Genomic DNA, 19,628 nt, shown 5'->3' with positions numbered 1-19,628 from the left:
AAATTGGACTTGTGTATCATAAAATAATTCAGAAATTCAGACTTGCCTGTTTTAGCATTGATATGATTCCACGGTCCAGGTCTCACTTCGCCCTTGTCCTCTCCCTCTTTCGTGATGTTTTCTACCACCGACAGTGGCAGTGAGATTGCGCCCTTCTCTTGTCCTTGCAAACTCATTTGCGCTAATGTTACTCTGCAGGTCCTTCTTACATATCGTCTCATTCGGCAGACGTTATTCTTTCAGATATAAGGCCAATCAAGTTAAAGATCGATGCCCTATGTTCTATCAACGTCCTTCTTGACGAGTTCTTGTACAACATTCTCAAGGCTTCCCGTTCTCTAACCACCAATAAACTTAGAGCAGGGCTGCTGGGTGTTCTCCCAACTACGTTGGGAAAGGAAGCATTATTGGAGGCAGAGGTGGAACTACGAGCATACTGGGACCGTACGCGACGTCCTAAAGGCTCAAGTTCTCTGGAGGACGACAGCGACTCTTTCAATCTACAATGGGCGTTCGAGGTGAGTACCCTGTCACTGTCCACCGTCCCTTCTGCAGCTTCTTCCAGCTTCTTCGTCTGAAATGCGAAGCCTACTCCACATTGAATGAATCCGATGAAGATCCTGTAGCGGAAAGTAGACTGCACGAGAGAATGGCTAGTATTAGCAACCAACAACCTCCAAAGCCCTCCCTAGTCGCTCCTGCGGCACTATACCTCACTGCAATCTTAGAGTAAGTTCCATATTCAATATCCCTTAGTCGCCATTCTGATTGTTACCTCCCAGGGCTATGTGCGAGTATGTGTTCTTGGCACTTTTATCGTTTGCACCCGATCTCCAATTGTTCACAATCGTAGACATATACTCTCGAATGTTGGCCGCGTAACCGCTAGAGACAGCAGCCGCACCACAGCGACCATTCAAGACGTTTACACCGCTTTGTGCGAAGATGAGTCCATCTATGGGCTATTCAAGACCATGAATGGTAATTTGATCGTTTTAGACCATATTTAGCCCACCCTGAGAAAATGTTTGTCAGTTCACGAGCAAATAGAGCAGCAATCTCAAGAGACGAAACCTCGCAGAAGCAAATCCATTACGGGCGCCGAGAAACTTTCTATTTCTCGGACGTCATCAGGCGAAGGCGTTAAAGGCTCTTCGTCCACACCCCCTTCTCGCGTTTCTTCGGAAGGATCGTCGACAGTGGCACCGGCTAATGCTCCAGGTTCGCGAACATCCCTCGAGAAGGCGAAGTCAAAAAAGTTTGGCCGCTCCTCCGGTGATCGTGAAAGCTCTAGTGTCAATGGCCACAAGAGATCGGAATCAACTTTGAGTGATCACACTAAACAAGCCTGGGTTGCCTACAATCAATTCGAAGACGTGGTAAGTGTGGACTATATCTACTATGCCAAAGACTAAGTCGTCTTTCATAGGATACTTCGTTACAGGATTTCGACGACCTTATGCGGTCGGATGCAACTATGAAGGTGTCCCTAACCCCTGATCGCTTAAAGACTATGGAGGTAACGTCCTTTCTTTCGGACTCCTCGGCTTATCTTGCACTCAGCTAATGAAACTTTGCAGGTATATAAACAGGAGAAAGACCAACGTGGTAATAGCAAACGAGGACCCGATAGTCCCTCCCTTGGGCCACGAACGGACGGCCGACGCCCCCCTATCCGCAACGTCGATTCTATTCTGGAGGACGAGGAAGAAGGTTATTCCAAGCCTTCTTTCCACAACTCCCGCACCCGCCAAAGCTCCGTCACCTCCATACCTGCCAAAGCGAAAGCTGCTGTCCTCACCCGAACTCGGTCGACGTCGGTCAGTGGTCCAACTGCTCACGGCATCACACGAAAGTCGTCAAAGTCGGAAACTAGCTCTCATCCTCCTCCCACTATGCAAACTCAAAGTAGATCCAGGGCCCTCGCTGGTGGTCCACTGGGTTTCGATACGGCTTCATTTCCAACACGTACTAGAAAAATTCAACACAATAGGGAGTCTTTAGACCTCGATGAAGTCATGGCAGGCTCTGATGGTGAAGATGATGAAGGATCTGTGACGCTCTCGAAAGCTATGTCGACCCACAAGCAACCCCTTGCTCAGAGGCACGGGACTAACGCCACGAAAGTTTCCGCAAATACTCGAGAACTCATGGATTTCTTGAATGAGGGGCCTCCCGAAACCCCTAAGACGGCGGGGATGTCGAAATCAGGAAGAGAATTGATGGTGTTTTTGGACAACGGTCCGCCCGATTCCAACCATGGTCTCCCACCAATCACAGATTCTGGAAGGAAGGGCTCCGGGAGGCTGCAAAGAATGATGTCCAAGTTGAGTATGGGTGGTACTGAGAAGGATAGGTTGAAAAATACACAAATACAGGACGATACTTTGCGGAAAGTGCCTCCAATGATTCCCGTTATATCGTCGCAAAGGAACGGTTTGAGTCCTCAGAGTTCTGCCCCAAATTTATCGATGTTAGCCAATCGCCCTGTCCCCCCTCGCCCCCCTCAACCACAGATGGTATCTCCGCCGACCTCTCCAAAGCATTCCCTTCAAGAGCTTCCAATCACCCCAACCTCGCCTTCACAAACACAACGCACTCCCATCGCAAGGAAATTACCATCATACGGTCTGGATACCACAGGGTCGTCTACGCCTGCAGCTCTTGCGGCCAAACCCGTTTCTCTGATTGTTGAACAAAGCCGAAATGCTCCTTTAACGTCGGAAGATGTTGAACCAGTGAAGAATAACCCTACGCCACTGACCCCTCCAAGTAGGAGGTCTACCTCAAAGGCCGCACCTCCTTCGATTCAAACAACTCGGAACCCCGTTGCAACAGACTTGTCTTCGAGCACAACGCCGTCGCCAGTAATCACGACTAGAGACCTTCAGGAACTACGTCGTCACATTTCCAGAGCAACAAACCCAGATGAATGCCGCCTTGTTATGGACGTCTTCTTGTCCAAAGCCGGGGTTCTCATGGAACCTGTGGACTGCGAAGTTCCTTATCCTTCACCATCCAACACCGAGGCCACTAGAGACAACAACCGCTCAGTTGCCGATGCCGCTTTGGAAGTGTCATTGGTCGAATTGTTCCTTGGGGAAGAGATTGTGCAAGAGGCCAGTACTCCCCGCAAGAAAAAGTACCATCCCAGGAAGATTGTGTCGCCCGTTATCATTAAACCGTAGTTCCAGTTGTTTCCAAAGCGACCACCGCCTAGCTAGGCTCAGTCACTTTATTTATCGTATCTATGTTTCAATTGTATAGGCCACCTATCCTTATCCTTTCGTTCGTCTGGATGAGAAACCCTTTTTTCAATTCCATACTAGCTTGCTTATAGTATGTTGCTCTGCTTCACATGAAGCGAATACCCAACGTCTCGTTTGCTATTTACACGATCTGGACTTGTGGATGTACAAGATGAATATTACCCGTATGTAGTATGGGCATATGCACATGGGTAATGTCAGTTACCTTGATACTTCAACAGAAACCGCTATACCCATCGCAGCCAATTCGGCACATAGATAGCGAAACACATAGGGAACAGCTACAACATCTAAATCCCCGCCCTTCGCTCCACTACTAAGGACATGCTGCGACGAGATTGCAACAGATAGAGCGGCTTGAGGTTGTCGAGGGTTCAGACCAGTTGCGATGGCTCGACGTTCCCTTTCTTCCTCTTCTTCTGCAGCTGTACGACACACTCGACAGTATTCCCCCCCAGGTCCAGTGGACTTGAGTGATCGTGATTTCCCCATGACTGCCTCTCCAAGGCTGATATCCTCATAACCGAGAGATATTAGACTTCCACAGGTCCGACATACCCATGCGGTCGAGTAGTCTGAGCAGTTCATTAACCGATCTTGAAGAAGGAAGGAGGTACCGTGTGCAATCAAGGCATCACGTTCCATTTCACCGAAACGGATGCCACCTGCACGTTTACGTCCCTAATAAACCAAGTATGAGCATCTAAGCCCGATACTAAGACTCGAGAGAGAAAAAGACTGCTGACCTTCACAGGTTGTCGAGTCAAGGGATCGACGGGTCCAGTTGTTCGTACTTGGAATTTGTCGAGTACCATGTGTCGCAATCGCTGATAGTAAACTACACCCAGATATATGTCTGCTGAGAACTCTTGGCCAGTTATTCCGGAATACATAGGCTCATTGCCATAGTAGTTGTATCCGGCAGCTATGAGCTGTTCTCCAAAGTAATCAATTGCCGTGTCCTGTTCGCTAAACCTTGGGTTGAAGGATGAACAACGGTAAGAAGAAAAGAAGTGCAAAACTCAAAGAAAAAAACTCACTTGAACGGCGTAGCGTCTTGAGCTAAACCATGCATCGCCCCGGCTTTGCCAGCCATACTCTCGACCAACATACCAATCGTCATTCGACTGGGGAAAGCATGAGGGTTGATGATAACGTCGGGTTGCATTCCGCTTTCACTGAATGGCATATCGATAGCTGGCCACTTCTGCGAGCAGACACCCTTTTGTCCATGCCTTGAGGAGAATTTATCTCCAATGACCGGTGCTCGCGTTATCCGAAGGGTTATTTGTACCTTCTGAAGTTCTCCCTCGCCTGATTCATCACCTTGTTGGAGCACAGTTTAAGTTAAAGATAACGACCCTGAAATTCTAAAACGCACCAATCAACCTGACTTTATCGACATATGCTATTTCATCGCCCTTGTATTTCATAAACTTGGTCTTATTTGTCACATCGTCGACATAGGCTGCAAGTGGGTCCCCTGGGTGGAGCCTTGCGCCAATAAACGGTAACCCATCTCGATCCAGGAACTCGACACATGAATGTGCCTTGTCTCCATACCGTCTAATATCCCGTCCAAGACCAAAATGGAGAGTAATCTCACTCTGTTTTCTTCCCTTGGCCTCCTCTTGCAAATCAACAACCTGCGACTTGTAGACAGTACCGTACGCGAAGCCTCGTTCATGCGCAGATTTGTTCAGAATCATCGCGTCTTCCATGTCATAACCCGTGTACGAGATGACGGCGACGACCGCATTGGTACCGTTCGGGAAGGAATCCATGGCATATGTGTTGTGTAACGCTGGACGAACGACGGGACTCTGACCGCTCTGTAGGCGATAGAGTTTGTTGTCTGTCCGATGCGCGAGTGCTGTCGATGGTGTACCCATGGTTTGCTTACCCATCTATGACAAATCGAATGAGATCCAAAGGGCATCGAAGAATAAGCTTCTCGTTCAACCAACCTGACATTGGTAGATATTTCGGGGACTCTGGGAGAGACAAAAATAATGTAGGGAAACTGAACGCGTGAAGAGGATCAAAACATATGACTTACTTGATTGAAATCAGAGAAGGGAGTAAGATTCGCCAAAATAGATAAGAAATTGGTAGGATTATGCTCAACATGCGTTGAGACACCCGGCTCTATCTCTTCAGGTGTACAAGCAACATTCATGTAGACCTGCTCGAATGGACCTACTGAATCGTCGTGCCCGTTGGCCAAGTACTTGACGGGTCTCATCATCCTTGACCGAGAGGAGAATAGGTATAGACCAGGGTATTGTCCCCCGTCAGATTCTAAAACCAATCCTATCTCCAAATCCAACGGAATTTCGTGATGCCCTTCTGTTTTCCATATTCTCAAATTCGTGGCTAGTTGTTGGACCAAAGCCTGCCGTGCCCAACCTATGATACGTCCGTCTAGTTGGACGCAAATATTCCTGCGTCCGTCAACAGATGGCGTGAACGCCTGTGTCATGCCATAGGAAGCGAGGAGAGCGGGTATGTGGGCCACGGATAAAGGGGCGGTAATAATACGACACGTTCTTGCCAGATGATTGAGCAAACCGCAGGGAGAACCATCAGGAGTATGGACAGGGCACAAAAATCCCCATGCTTCGGGTAACAGTTTACGAACGGTGGTCGTTTTCAGTTCTGCAAAGAAAGCTCCACGATGGATACATCGGAAATGACTGATGTAACGTTGCCAGTTCAGTTTCTCTGCAACGATCGTGAAACCTGAAGCTTGTTGTAAATCGAGGCCAGTCGGCGAAGATAGATTGCCCGTAGCAAGGAAAGTAGAGAGCTTGGCTCCGATGTCGAAGTTCACTCTCGTAAGTACTTTCTGGAAATAGCGTTCTGCGGAGATTGTGTGATTGGGTAAGGTAAGGTATTGGAATGGAATGGAAGGGGAACATACTGTCGTTGAAATCCACTACGGTTCCATTACGAACATCGATATTTATCTGGTTCCGTATTTGATTCAAAATTTCCTCAAGGCGCTCTTTGATAATCATGCCATACAGAGTCCCGGGAAGCAGAACCTCTTGGTGTTGCGGAGAGTCTGGATTGTCGGCGCAACAGGCGCCAGAGACGAGGGAGTACAGTTTTCGGAGCATAAATCTGCAATCAGGTCAATGAAGGCAGAGGGGGGACACGACTTTGACGCACAGAAGCATCCGGTACTTGTCTCGAGGGCTTCCCAAATGGACGAGCACCAATTTCTGAAGGAGATACACTCCGACTTCTTCATTCGTCCAATCATCGGGCAAGCCAAGAACCACTCTGAACTTGTCACCAAGAAACGTTAAACATTGTTCTCCCGTCCGCATCGTAAATGCGCAAAAGCTTCGTAGAAGTAGCTCAACACGGCCGGTCAAGAAAGTGTTGTCATAATCCTCCATCATGACCCCTTCAAAAATTTCCTTGTCTGAAGCACCTATTAAGGCCTTAATAATCAACATTACCGGAATCACGTATTCCTGTTTCCTCCAGCTGAACCGCAACATTGCACTCCCGTTCGAAAGATAATGCAAGGTGTTTGTGCAGCTTGTTTGGTCAGGACGAACACATCGGATTTGAACGGCATATTGGGTATAAGATGGACCACGGTTGGCGAAGGATGGACGCAGAAGGGAAATGACATGGTTTCTTCGGGGTAAAATAAGGTATCGAATGAGTCGCTCGTTACCGTTGATGAGAAAATATCCGCCAAACTCTTCAGGTTCTTCATGATGGCGTACAAGCTCTGCAGACGACATTCCTCGAAGGTTACATCGTACAGACTGGATGATCTGAGCGTTATAACGCCAGGACAAAAGAAGCATGACCTACTCGAACCATTATAGGTACTGCCCCGCATTCCTTGTTCGTTTCTTGTTTCTGACCGTGTATATCTGTGTAACACAGCTTGACTGACATACGACCACGATAGGACGCCAGTCTTTCGCGAGCCTGGGAGTGTCTATGGTTGAGAAATGCCGTTGTGGTTCGCAGGGTTTTCACCATACCTCTGACGGGTATATTTTTCTGTCTTCCTTTGCATACTTATTTCGGTCTGGTAGCATTGGACGAGACACTGTCACTTGTTCGATCCATACTTGAATGGAGAAATCAAAAATCGGATTCCCTGTGCAAAAAAGAAAGGCGACGCACTCTGCATTCGATTACCGAATGCCTGGCCATCGGAAGTGGTGGCATCAAAAACTACGCGTGTGCCGATGTCCTTCAAAGCGAGATTGAGAAGACCCTTGCCATCGCCGTCGCCAGAAGGAAGACCAGAATCATCAAAGAGGGCGTTGAAGGACTCGATGTGGGGAGCAACAAATTCGTTTAAAATGCCATAGCTCGATCCTTTCTTGGGTGGTTGCTTGAACAACTTTTCTCGACGGAGGGTATCAAAGGTGGGAGTGCTAGTTGTATGACCGCCGTCTGGCATATCCACCGCGACACAAAGGAAAAAAGGGTAGTGGCTGTGTCGCCATTACCGATACCGCTTGGTCCTCGGAGAAGCCCTCGGACTTTTGGGATGGTCATACCCGTGGATACCATCCCGAGGGCTTCGACGTTCCGTAGTGGCGCGACTTGATAGATTTCTCAAGGTTGCTACTGAGAAACGCCGCCTTTACTCTTCCAGAATGGCCATGTCATGTCAAAAAAATCAAAGGTAATCGTCTTGAATTATTCTACTAGAAGTAGTAACTACATACAGTAGTACGTACAGTATTAAAAATTGCATCGTCCCAATCTACAATTTGCGAAACTAGAATGCAACGCTACAGTAAATAATGAATGCGTGGATTATTTGGTATTGCCGGATGAATCGATGCGACCCAAAATCAAGCCTTGCAAGAAAAAGAGCGTAATTACTGAATGTTCCAAGCAGCTCTGCGTTCCGCAGCAGAAACTTTTTGTTCTGTGACCTTTGCTTCGTCTTCTCGCCTTTCCTTCTCTTGTTGCTCCAACTGCAATAAAGTATATCAGTCTAGCACAACCCGATTTCAAAAGGGGGTCCAACGTACCACATCCCGCCATGAGTGATCCTCCATCTTCTGAAGACTGTCCTGTCTCTGGCCATGTTTAAGTGCACCAGCAGCAATAAGGATTCCGATTGTTAGTCCTTGAGCCCACATACGAGCTTGCACGATCTTCTGGGGTCCAGTTTGATATCTGATAGAGTTGATCAGTAATGGAACGATGACACACCAGCACACCAACAGTATCGCTTACCTGTCTCGCGATATTATCGCACCAGCAGCAGCCAAACTAAGAGCCCACGACCCCATAATAATACTGTATTCATGTCGGCTGGCCCAGTCACTGATCTTATCCATAGCAGACAATGAGTCCCAGCGTTTCTGTTCTTTCTGTTCCTGGTCGGTAATGATTTGTGCACCTCCGTCCTTCCTATAGAAGAGGAGCTGTTAGAACCAGAAGGGCGTGTATTGTAAAAGACCTACCATTGGGATTGATCAAACTCCAATCCTCTTCGCTCTGCTTGTATAGTCAGACAAGGTGCCATCAACACAATCCCTCCAAGCGCCTTGAGCGATCTGGGTAGCTGGCGGAAAGCGGGCCATCGCTTGCTCATGAGCGAAACGGCACCGTAGGCGATAAGAGCGCTGGCGGCTGTTCCTTCTGCAGCGCCTCTTATCGTGGCATTTCTGTGTCCAATAAGCTCTTCTTGAGTAACGTCGAGCTGAAAAAATGATGTCAATCTGTGTGCTGGTTGAGCTCATTGGATAACATGAACGCTACCTTCATTTCGTCTAAGTGTGTTGTAGCGGTGGCGGTGGTGGGGTGATGGTGCTAGTGAGAGTCAAGTAGGGGTGGTGCTGGCGAGAAGCTATTTATACGAGAAATGATTTCACGGATGACCACACGATTTCCGACTTGACCCGGGTTAGGTCCATTTTGAACCGGAAATGATCTTTTAAGCGAGCCACGGACACCGACGGATCGAAACGGACAGACCGCCTCGATTGGCCTAGGTCGCCATTGATTCATTCATTCACACATCGCGGCTTCCTTCCATTCAAACTACATACTTGAATACATGATCTACCTAGGGACACTCGGAAATATAACTACTATAAATGACATGCACTAAGGGTAAAATTAGGAAACACCCGATGTTCATAACCATTCAAGACGCTCGCCATGAAGGAATTCCGAGATGGGCTCGGAGTAACGCAAGCGACTAGAAGTGATCAACGGTGAAGGTCCATGTCCCGTCATTAATATCAAAACTCTCGAAATGCGTGTCATTCATACCCTTCAATCGCTTCAAATGTTTGATCGCGACTGGGTTGTTCTCGTCTTTAATTGGTTCTCTGTGTGCTTTCCCTGTGGCCCAGCATCTCTTTAAAATGATCCTCGCTCTCACGTTCAGGCCCGACCCAGGAGGTGGCTTGTCCACTTCCTCGCTATCCGGATACACACTGCATTCCTTCTCCTCGAACCGTATCACCTCACCAAGGAGTGCGCCGAGCTTCGGTAAGCCTGTGAGATCCACCGGTTCAAGGAAGTGAATCTCCCCATACCCGATCCGCCCCACAACCAAGTCCTTGAACGAAGTCAGCTGGTCGTAGCCCACATTCTTCAGGGCAGCCAATTCCGGTTTCACGTAGTAGTCTCCCTCTTGTAGGTCTCCAGAGTCGTCTGCACCAGTGTTGTGTTGCGACGCAGTGAATTTATTCGGTGTACGGGAGGGGCGGGGAGGTGTTGGTGATTTAACTGGAGGTGTAGTAGCGGGCGCAGCTAGAAGAGCGGTAGCTTCTTTCTCGCGAGCGCTAATCCCTAATGCAGGACTGAAGACTATCTTCCCAGGTGACTCGCTTGATTTGATGAAGAGGTCGGTGGGCTCAACCTTCTTGTCTAGTATCAGCTTTTTGACACTTTTGCGCTGACCGCTACCTAAAGACGGACTGGCGGGAGGTCCACTGAATATCGAAGGGGACTGTGATCGGCTCAATACAAGGGCGTTCGCATTCGTGGAAATGTTGAAGATACCACTCTTAGTCGGTGAAGGACCAAATCCTCTCAATTTCGAGTTGGTAGGTGTATAGCTCATATGAGGTACTGGAGATCGGGTAGGCATGTCCACAAAGAAACTTGGCTTCTTCTTGTTTGATTGCTCCAAATCAACGGCCCTCGGACCAGGAGGAAGCATGGAAAATATCGGAAGGTTGGCGCTGATAGGCTGGGAAATTGACGCGGTCAGTGTTCCTTGAGCACCGGTTGCAGCAGAATTATTTAGTGTATTTGCCGATGCGCCGAAAGAAGATCCAAATATTCCAGCATTTCCTCCATTTGAGATGGATTGACCCAGCACAGGTGGTTTCGCACCGAAAAGACCACCTCCACCTCCCAAAATAGATTGCTGGGGTTGATTGGTCGTTTGATTGAGCGAATTACCGAACAGACCTCCGCCTTGGTTCATAGCTGGCTGTTGAGAACCAAATGACGATCCAAAGAGACCAGTCCCCGGGACGGTGGCAGGCTTGTTAGCGCCGGAAAACAGACCACTACCTCCGAACACGGACGTTGCAGGCTGCTGGTTCTGTTGTTGTTGTTGTTGTTGTTGTTGCAGATTCTGGTTATTCATGCCAAATCCACCACCACCAAATAGACCCCCGCTAGTCGTACCGGTGCCCTGGGTACTTCCAAACACTGGAAGTAAAGGGACACATCAACCAAGAAAGCATAATATGATGAATATCAGGACATACTTGAGGCTCCTGCCGGTTGACTCTGCTGCTGGTTGGTATTCGTGTTTCCAAAAGGATTGGTCCCTCCAGTGTTACCGAAGAGGGATGGGGTGGGATTTTGCTGCTGTTGATTTGCCTGGTTCCCGAAAATGTTCCCACCAAAGCCAGCCGTAGCAGGCTGGTTTGTCTGTCCAGCGGGCTGCCCAAAGATCGGGGGCTTACTAGCATTTGCTGTATCTGAGCCATGTCAATAACAGAGGAGGATAGTATCTGAAAAGCAACATACTTCCAAAGGTACCAAAACCACCCGTCGTCCCGGCAGAGGTATTTTGTGGTTGCCCAAATATGCTGGGCTGTTGGGGCTGCTGATTGCCCTGGCCAAAAGCACCGGTAGTCGTCCCATTTCCGAATGCACCACCTGTAGACCCTAAATGTCGCATAAACGCACATGAAACTGCAAGAGAGTTGTAGACATACCGAAAGCACTCCCCGTTCCGGTGTTCCCAAATATCGATCCAGTCTGGGGTTGTTGTTGTTGTGGTTGCTGCTGTTGTTGCTGCTGCTGCGGTTGGCCGAATGTGCCAAACCCGCTAGTCTGCGGTTGAGGTTGGCCAAACGCACTGGGGGTGGTATTTGAACCGCCTCCGAATATCGAACTAGTACTACCAGTCGTTCCTTGGTTGCCTTGACCAAAGGTACCAAACCCGGGATTGGCCGGTCGAGCATTAAAGATGGAATTTGTTTGCGTATTCTGTTGAGTGTTTTGCCCGAAGATGCTACTGCCAGTACTTTGTGTGCCCCCAAAAGCAGTCGGTCCGAATGTATTCGTACTGGCGGTTTTTCGATTCTGCTGATAATCTTGGAGACGGAGTTCCTAAATTGCTAGGTCAGGAAAGACAAGGGTTTGATTACCCCAAACGAACCTCGAAGGATGTGCCCTGATAAGCTGGCATGCATGAAATTGCTTGATATTGCAAATTGACATTGGTGGTGGGATCTTTCTCAGTCATCGCAGCATAAGGAGGGTTAGATGAACCCGTCGTGACCGGTTGAGAAGAGGCTTTCTCACAACATATCAGCCCAGGATGTCACGAAGCGAGAGGCGTCAAGACTCACTAGTGGTAGCAGTTCCAAACGCAGAAGTGGCTTTGTTTTGTCCAAATATGCTGCTTCCTCCACCCCCAAACGCGGATGTGCCAGTACTGCTTGAGGGCTGTCCAAAGGCAGATGTTCCAGTATTACTTGTCTGCCCAAAGGCACTGGTCCCCCCCCCACCTCCACCAGTACCTCCACCTCCACCTCCACCTCCAAATGCACCTGTACCTGTACCACCTCCAAACGCGCCAAAACCGTTATTCGGTTTCGCACCACCAAACATAGGATTTACTGCGTTATTCTGATTGCTGGTGCTTCCGAACGCGCCTAAAACTTGTTTCAATCATTTCGGACGAGAATGATGACAAGAGACACGTACCAAACCCGGACGATGGAGTTGTACTACTCCCACCACCCAAACCAAACATAGGATTTGCCGGTTGAGACGGTTGCCCAAATGCGCTGGTACCAGTGGTGCTCCCGAACCCTACACCAAGGAAGAAGCCAGAAAATTAATTTAATGAAAGCCACATGCGAGAAAGCAACACACCTGTCGAACCAAAGGCGCTCGGTTGACCAAACGCACTAGGCTGTTGCTGCTGGTTGTTATTGTTGTTCTGGCCCCACGTAGAGGTTATAGCATTGTTGCCAAACATGATGGGGCGTAATAAGGGGGTGGTTATAGCAGGAGAGCGTGGTCGTGTTTATCGCTCAATCGCACAGGAAATAAGGATGCGAAAAACCTTCCTAACGGGACCGGGGCTAACTGTGACTGTTGAAGCGCTGACACATCATCATGCATCATATGACCCTTTCGCTGCAATATTGACGAAGACGAAGCCTCAAAATTCAACCCATTAACCTCTTCAGACACATAACTTATCAGTTCGGCTGTTTTTTTGGTCAATAATGGTCGAAGGAAACGTTTGTAAAACTCGGGCAACAAAAAGCTGGAAAACTCAATACTTATAAGCCGCATTGCTTACTCAACAAAGCTACTGAAAATGGCTTTCTATACGGTTCCCGGCAAATGAGAATTTGCATCCTGTTTTCCGGGTCACACTCGCGGCCACATACATACCTCTACTCTGACTGGGTGTCATAACGTTCTCCGATGCGTTGCGTTCAGTGACCTGCCTTACGGACGCTTGTTGAACGGACTACGCATTTGGGAAAAAAGAGGATCACGAAAGATCTATAGAGTGTCCCGATCCCAACGCCTTCATAAATAGGGTGTTGGCCTTGGATCCAACGCAGCCAACACGTCTTCCTTCTCCAATCCAATGTCCACAAGGACGTCTTTCAGAAAGGCATCACTACTGAACATCATCTTGGTCCGATTCAGCCTACCGTTCCGGGAATGGGTGACTTCTCTCAACGGTTTGGAGATCCGACTCCACTTGCTATCGTCGCTTTCTTACCGGGGTTGACTCTAACTATGATGGACCGAGGAAGTGAGGGAGTCACTTCAGATAACCAGTATTCCTGAGCGTTCTACTTTTCGGTTCGGCTAGAATGGGCAAGACACCCCCCGACTTCTGCCTTAGAAAGCTGATCGCCAATCGACTACTTGAATTATTGGGAATACTACCTTATCATTCAGGTTATCCCGGGATGCTCTGAATGATCCCTTGCACGCCGCCACTTCTGCGTATGATGGAACCGGTGGCGGTAATTCTCCAGCTTATGGCGGTGGACGGTTGTTCTATTTCGCAATCTAGGTACTCAATGACCTGTGACCTGAAAGCAAGCTTGAGAGCTAACTTATGGTCATTCTTGTGTGAGCCATTGTGTCAACACATCTCCTATATGGTCTTTATTGTGTTGCAGTTCACTGATGCTTTACCTTCGTTTCGCTTTCCGCTGGTTACGGTCGGTTAGACTGACGCTAAGTGATCTTATATGTGCACTAACCGGCACGTGAGCGTCGACTACTTCTTCCCCTACAATAGTACAAAGGTGCGGGTGGGCGTGTTTTCGCGACGCGTATCTCGCGTTCCACTTGATGGTTAGGCCTGTGGGAGACAACTACATCCGGTTTTTCATCGGATAAGAAATCGAAGCCTGATGAAGGTGCTGATTCTGCGCTATTTATGTTCTTTTACTTGCGTTACTCCAAGGATCTGATTCCTCCTCATTGGTATACTGAGCGTACCTGCCTGCCCATCAATGCGTACCAGAAGGTTAACTACTAAAAACCGCACACCATCTGTCATAGTAACACCTTTCGCATCTCAAAAAGATGAACTATCAAGGTGAAGAGAACGGCGTGTGAGACATCCAATATCATACGGATTGAATGACATGAGAATGCGGAGGAGGTATTCCACGACCTCATTAGCACAGTAACCAAAGTAAAAGTAACCGATTGTACTGTATACGCGGCACTTGCTTCAGGGACGGCTGGTGGATGGAAAAAAAGCTGCCGGAACGTATACCTTGTGTCTTGAGAGCCTACCAACGGTTACCGATAATGGGAGTGCAGGGCCCGGGAACCTCGTGTGTAGCGGGGTACGGTCTTTGGCGTGAGAAAATGGAGTTGTGAAAGTTGTGCCCACTTTACACTGACGGCCAGAGCAATAGTTGAGCTAGGCCACCCTAATCCCCCTTTCCTTCCACATCACCCTCATTCTTCCCGTTGTATCTCTCCTTGTATGTTCCGCCATTTTTTTTCTGTCATATTTAACGCCAAATCAAGTCTGACTGCACTTTTTAGATACATCTCGGTCCTTACCGCTTCTCCAGCAAATAGGGCTCAAATAACGGTCGAGTCGGTTCACTCGTTCGTGCCATCGAAAAGGTTGCGGTAGTCGCTCTTCATAAATGACAACATTGAGCCAGAATGATTCCCCATTCTCTCGGTTCTCCCGTGCTCTTGGTTTGAGCAACAAGTTCAATACCATATCCCCTCGTTCCAAACTGCAGCCTTCCGTCAAAGCTAAGGAGAATAGTGAAGATTGGTACATTCCATACAATGGCCCTTACGAACCACCAAAGCCCGTTATTCGTCGCGAGAAGGAGAGGGACAGTTGGGGGGATCCAATAGATGGAGAGGATGATGACCCTGAGGACCATGTTCTTGCAGATCCTGAACTGCATAACAGATATGGGCAAATTTCTTCCAGTCCCGATTGGAGAGTAGGTGGAAGTGGAGGGGCAAAGAGGGGGAGGTCTAAAACACAGTCGGAAGGTTCAGTCTTTTCAGGGCGTACGGGCTCATCTGGGGCAGTGGATCCTGCCAGAGTGAGCATCGGCGCTCCTCGTCGCTCTACAGTCTCTGGAACTCAACTCCCACCCGCTCCGCCGTTTCCGGGTCTTGACCTTACCGGAGGAGTTGGGGACTCGCCGGTACCACATCTTCGAGGTTCTTCCACTAGTACTCCCACACGGAAAAGTCTCGTCAGCTTGTTCACCTTCAACTCCTCAAGTAAGAAAAAGCATTCATCCACATCCATGAAGCTCTCACCGGATCCCAATCGGCAAGCTGGAATGTCCATCAATATATCTAAAACTGATGAACAAACGGACGGGAGACCTTCCAACCCTCCCGTCACCGACAAGCGACCCGACACTATACCTCCTTTACCTTCAGACCCAAAACTTGACGCTGAACCTCTTAATGCATCAAGTGCCACCAATGATGAGGAATACTACAATTCATATTATTCTACCCTTCTAAACATGTCCTCTAATTACCAGCATGATTTCCCTAATACAGGCGTCTCTGATCCTTCTGATCCCAACGCCAGGCAACCAACTCACATACCAGAATCGCATTCCCCTACGTCTGATGCATCTTCTGCACTGCATCCGTATGCTTACACCTTCCTCTCACCTTCAGATATCCCTCAATCCGCCCCTCCCATGCAGAAATCTCATTTTCAGCCCATTCTCGCATTCCACGACTCAACGAGAACCGCAGTTCCCAAGACATCTTCTCCCCGTAATTTGCGCCACCTTGCTCTTCCAACACAAAACTCGTTAAGCCACTCTGCGTCCACACCTAATTTGCGTGGAAAACCTCGACCTCCCTTCAATCAGTCGCGAAGAAACTTCAAAGACCGGCTTTTATCAGCAGAGACGTGGTGCGATGCGGTCCTCTTCCCTCGCCCTCGCCTCAAAGTCAAGCGGGATGGTGCATCAGGCGATAGCACTCCTTCGTATAGCAGTGGTCGGATGGTTAGTCCACCTGGAACTCCAGTTGCTGACTACTTTGGCAACCGGCTTGAGGCGGGTATAGCTTCACGGGTGCTTGCGCATTCCCGGTCACTGGTAGATTTATCTACCGCCCCTACAACAGCAGGTCCGACAACTATAAGGCAGGAAATACGACCCTGCCTGCCACTCCCGACTGAACCGAAAGTTGCACAAGAAAAAAAGCCGGAAGTGTTAAATACCGCACCTGCGAGACCTCCTAGACCGAAGAGTTGGGCCCTTGATGATCTGATGTTACCCAGTCCTGTTCCATCGCTTTCAAGGTACGTATGACGTCGCACCAGCCATATCTCGTATCAATCTTTCTTTTCCTATTCTACAGAGTACTTGAAGAAGGACAAATATTGGAGCACCAAAGGAAGAAGTGGCAAACTCAAGCCATCAACTCCTTCCAAAATGAAAGGGCACGCGCACTTTCACGTACTCGTACTAAGTCTCAACGAGGTAAAAAGCGGTCGGAAAAAGCAAATCCCCTCGAATACCTTGCAGCGCGAGGCCTTCTAGGAAATCAGAACCCAATACATCTCCATTTACCTTCACCACGTCCCCGAACGACCAGTGAAAGCGATTCGAGAGGTGCATGGACGGCATCACACGGCCACAGTAACTCCTTGTCAAAGACTATATCAAAGTCGTCCAAATCGCATTCAAGGAACGATTCCCTCGGCAAGTCGGCGATCAAAATAGCCAAGTCTACAGTCGCTCTGTGCGGGGGTGGAACCATGATCACACCTATTGAGGAGAAAAGTAAGGACCAGACTCTAATGGGAGTGGCGGATGGATTCGATGGCGCAATTCGAGCTACTGGAACGAGGGTTATTAGGCTGGTTGATCCTGCCCAAACGCAAACACCTTTCTCACCTATCTCGCCTTTGGACACCTCTCGACTATCACCTGCTTCGGCCAGTAATTTCAGGGTAGGAATCGCGTTATCCACTCCACCCCCGCCGGAGGAAGCTGTTGATAGAGAGTCGATTCGACTTCCGGCTCATCCTTATGCTCAGGGGGGATTCAATGCTTCTGTGTCAAGCCCAGTAAAGCCGGCCGACAACGCGACGACGACTGAGTTTCCTGTGCACTCGCCGATTTATGGGTCTCATCCATACGCTCTAGTGTCTGCTGCACCTTCCATAGACTCCTACTCAGGTGAAGGGAAAATCATACCGGAAGTACGGCCGGATAGCATGGTACCACCTTCCGAGAAGATGTGGGCGCAGTGGAGTTCCGGAGTTGTGCGGGAGATCCTGCCGTCGGAATTGCAGTATTCACCATTCGTAACAGCCCAGAACACCTTGACCGGGGTCGAAAACGTTAACAAAGCGGCATTCAATCGGAAAATGCGGAATTCGAGTCCCATTTACGACACAGCTGGTATTGGGGAGGCTTTGGCGTGGGCCGCCCATAGACAGAGTAGGGATAGCGGCCTCGGCACAAGTGAGGAGCAAGGGTCAAGCAACTTTGTCAGAAATAGTCAGACGATACTCGATCATGAAGGTATTGGAATTTCTGCAGTAGCGATTGGCGAAAAGTCAAGTGAGCAGCTGTATGCTTCTCCGCGTCGGATACCAGTCCAGTACGATGCGTCTCGCCCTGCTCATATGCATCACGCGCGTATGAATAGTTCTTCAGCACCATCACCTCTTTCGCGAGTTCAACCAGAACTCGCGACATCCTCGACCTTAAAGGTAGCCGCCCCTACAAGGAATATTTTAACTTCATCACCAGGAGAGAGCAGCTCCAGTTCTTCACCACCGATCTCACCCCCCGCCCTCGGAAACCCAGACGACTTGGAGAATTACCGTGATTTATTCTACCGGCCCCGCGGGTTGTCTGTAGATGGCACGACCCAACCACTCAACCCTCGTAGTCCGCTTCATCAACCGAGTAACATTCCTTGGGATGTGAGGAGTCAAGGTACTACTCGTACAGGAATCACCAGTATCGTTCGTCAGCTGAGTGAGGAACTCGACGGTAGCCACGACGAAGACCTGCGCCATTCTATCAGTCTCAGCTCTAGATCGAGTCTGTCAATCCTGCGTCAAGGTGCATACGTCACAAGTCGTAGTCCGCATACAGATACTTCCCTGCGTTTTGTTTTCTCAGAGATTCCCGAGACAGCATCTGTCGAGGCTGTGACGAGGGTGAAGCCCGTAGCAAACGAGCATGACACAGATGTTCCTTTCTATCCTAGCATTCAGGTCCCGGAGGATATTGAGACCTCGACGAGGGCGTCATCTCCAACGTCTCCTATTGACGATGCTGCTTTAGGTGAGTCAATATATTGTTTATCGTCCTGATGAGGGATTTAAATCCGTGTTGAAGGGGTTTACCGTCTGGGCAATGTTGAACCGTCCTCGACGCCGCTGGCCGAGGCAAGCGATCCCCGATTGTCCTATGTTGGCCAAATGTCTTATGCTCACGAGAACATCCGCGACGATGAACATGAAGACGTATTAGGGACATCTCCTGTCTTCTCACGCAACCCGGCAACGGCACACTCTAGTTTGCAGCCACCTTCCGTGGACCCCACCAGAAGTAGTTATATGACCAGTAATTCGGAGGGCTCTCGTATGTCTGGTTTATCAGACTTCCCAGCACCACCGGCTCAGCTTCTCACTCCCGCTCATATGTCACTCCTGAGCTCTTACTTTGATGAAACTCTCACGGCTAGTGAGCTTGCTCAGGTCCAAGCTCAAGGTGTACACGCCAAACCTGGTACGCGGTCTCGCGCTGGATCAGTCACGGCACTCGCAACGCTGGGGCGCAATGGGAATGGGGGGCACAACACGCCAGCAGACGGCCAGACACTGGCAGGTGATCACCTGAATAGAGAAAGGTCCTTGGATGACAATAATCATGTCATTGACGATCTCCTTGAGAAACTGTCACCTGTATAGCCGACAGCCTTATTTTTCCGTCTCTGTTCGTACTCATTTGTCTTGGAAGTTGTGTGCGCCTTATATTTGTAGTATCATTATTCCTTCATGTATCTTTTCGTCTTTCGTTCATCAGCAAACATCATCTACTATACTCGGTGGGCCATCATTCCCCTTTATTCTTTGTATTACCCATTCTTTCTGCATGTAAATTGATAATCATTTCATTTTTGCTTCATAGACGCATCACGACCTCAGTCACTTTTGGGTGGCCCGGCCTGATTATTTCTTTTCTTCTCCGGATTGACCCATCTTTGCCAATCGTAGACCTGTAACTGGTTGGTATATGTATATAACTTAGGATATACTCTAAGTACCCAGCTCTGAGCTTCAGGGTTATTCATTGTATATGACGCGACCGGACAATCTAGTACCGTCAAAGCTTTTTTTTAGATTTTAAC

At 48.9% G+C, this 19,628-nt stretch overlaps 6 protein-coding genes across 6 annotated transcripts; 3 read left to right on the top strand and 3 right to left on the bottom strand.

The window, feature by feature from the left end:
* Window positions 1-114: 114 nt before the first annotated feature.
* E1B28_004735 (uncharacterized protein) lies at window positions 115-882 on the top strand (the record flags this gene model as incomplete). The annotated part of the gene is made up of 4 exons (XM_043149251.1): window positions 115-139; window positions 199-518; window positions 566-729; window positions 783-882. The coding sequence occupies 4 exons, from the start codon at window positions 115-117 to the stop codon at window positions 880-882; spliced, it is 609 nt and encodes a 202-aa protein (XP_043013855.1).
* A 92-nt stretch (window positions 883-974) lies between these two features.
* Window positions 975-3,188, top strand: E1B28_004734 (uncharacterized protein; the record flags this gene model as incomplete). The annotated part of the gene is made up of 4 exons (XM_043149250.1): window positions 975-981; window positions 1,036-1,379; window positions 1,430-1,519; window positions 1,581-3,188. 4 exons carry the CDS (start codon window positions 975-977, stop codon window positions 3,186-3,188), a joined length of 2,049 nt encoding a protein of 682 aa, XP_043013854.1.
* A 219-nt stretch (window positions 3,189-3,407) lies between these two features.
* Window positions 3,408-7,814, bottom strand: E1B28_004733 (uncharacterized protein). Its single transcript, XM_043149249.1, has 11 exons — window positions 7,428-7,814; window positions 7,283-7,371; window positions 7,107-7,226; window positions 6,444-7,057; window positions 6,193-6,395; window positions 5,329-6,131; window positions 5,237-5,263; window positions 4,651-5,176; window positions 4,310-4,595; window positions 4,016-4,244; window positions 3,408-3,950 (listed from the first exon to the last, which is right to left on the bottom strand). The coding sequence occupies exons 1-11, from the start codon at window positions 7,708-7,710 to the stop codon at window positions 3,471-3,473; spliced, it is 3,660 nt and encodes a 1,219-aa protein (XP_043013853.1). The 5' UTR covers window positions 7,711-7,814; the 3' UTR covers window positions 3,408-3,470.
* Window positions 7,815-7,932: 118 nt separating this feature from the next.
* Window positions 7,933-9,087, bottom strand: E1B28_004732 (uncharacterized protein). Its single transcript, XM_043149248.1, has 5 exons — window positions 9,030-9,087; window positions 8,732-8,970; window positions 8,502-8,678; window positions 8,294-8,441; window positions 7,933-8,236 (listed from the first exon to the last, which is right to left on the bottom strand). Exons 1-5 carry the CDS (start codon window positions 9,033-9,035, stop codon window positions 8,138-8,140), a joined length of 669 nt encoding a protein of 222 aa, XP_043013852.1. The 5' UTR covers window positions 9,036-9,087; the 3' UTR covers window positions 7,933-8,137.
* A 194-nt stretch (window positions 9,088-9,281) lies between these two features.
* Window positions 9,282-12,825, bottom strand: E1B28_004731 (uncharacterized protein). The gene is made up of 8 exons (XM_043149247.1): window positions 12,627-12,825; window positions 12,456-12,563; window positions 12,098-12,403; window positions 11,905-12,041; window positions 11,459-11,855; window positions 11,268-11,408; window positions 11,003-11,218; window positions 9,282-10,943 (listed from the first exon to the last, which is right to left on the bottom strand). The coding sequence occupies exons 1-8, from the start codon at window positions 12,730-12,732 to the stop codon at window positions 9,472-9,474; spliced, it is 2,883 nt and encodes a 960-aa protein (XP_043013851.1). The 5' UTR covers window positions 12,733-12,825; the 3' UTR covers window positions 9,282-9,471.
* Window positions 12,826-14,616: 1,791 nt separating this feature from the next.
* On the top strand, window positions 14,617-19,586 carry E1B28_004730 (uncharacterized protein). Its single transcript, XM_043149246.1, has 5 exons — window positions 14,617-14,728; window positions 14,793-16,554; window positions 16,614-18,334; window positions 18,395-18,559; window positions 18,614-19,586. Exons 2-5 carry the CDS (start codon window positions 14,900-14,902, stop codon window positions 19,186-19,188), a joined length of 4,116 nt encoding a protein of 1,371 aa, XP_043013850.1. The 5' UTR covers window positions 14,617-14,728; window positions 14,793-14,899; the 3' UTR covers window positions 19,189-19,586.
* The last annotated feature ends 42 nt before the right edge of the window (window positions 19,587-19,628 follow it).

The sequence above is a fragment of the Marasmius oreades genome, chromosome 2 (genome assembly GCF_018924745.1).
Source record: "Marasmius oreades isolate 03SP1 chromosome 2, whole genome shotgun sequence".
NCBI lineage: Eukaryota > Fungi > Basidiomycota > Agaricomycetes > Agaricales > Marasmiaceae > Marasmius > Marasmius oreades.
Note: the sequence above shows the minus strand (reverse complement) of the source record. Positions and strands in the feature narration are given on the sequence as shown.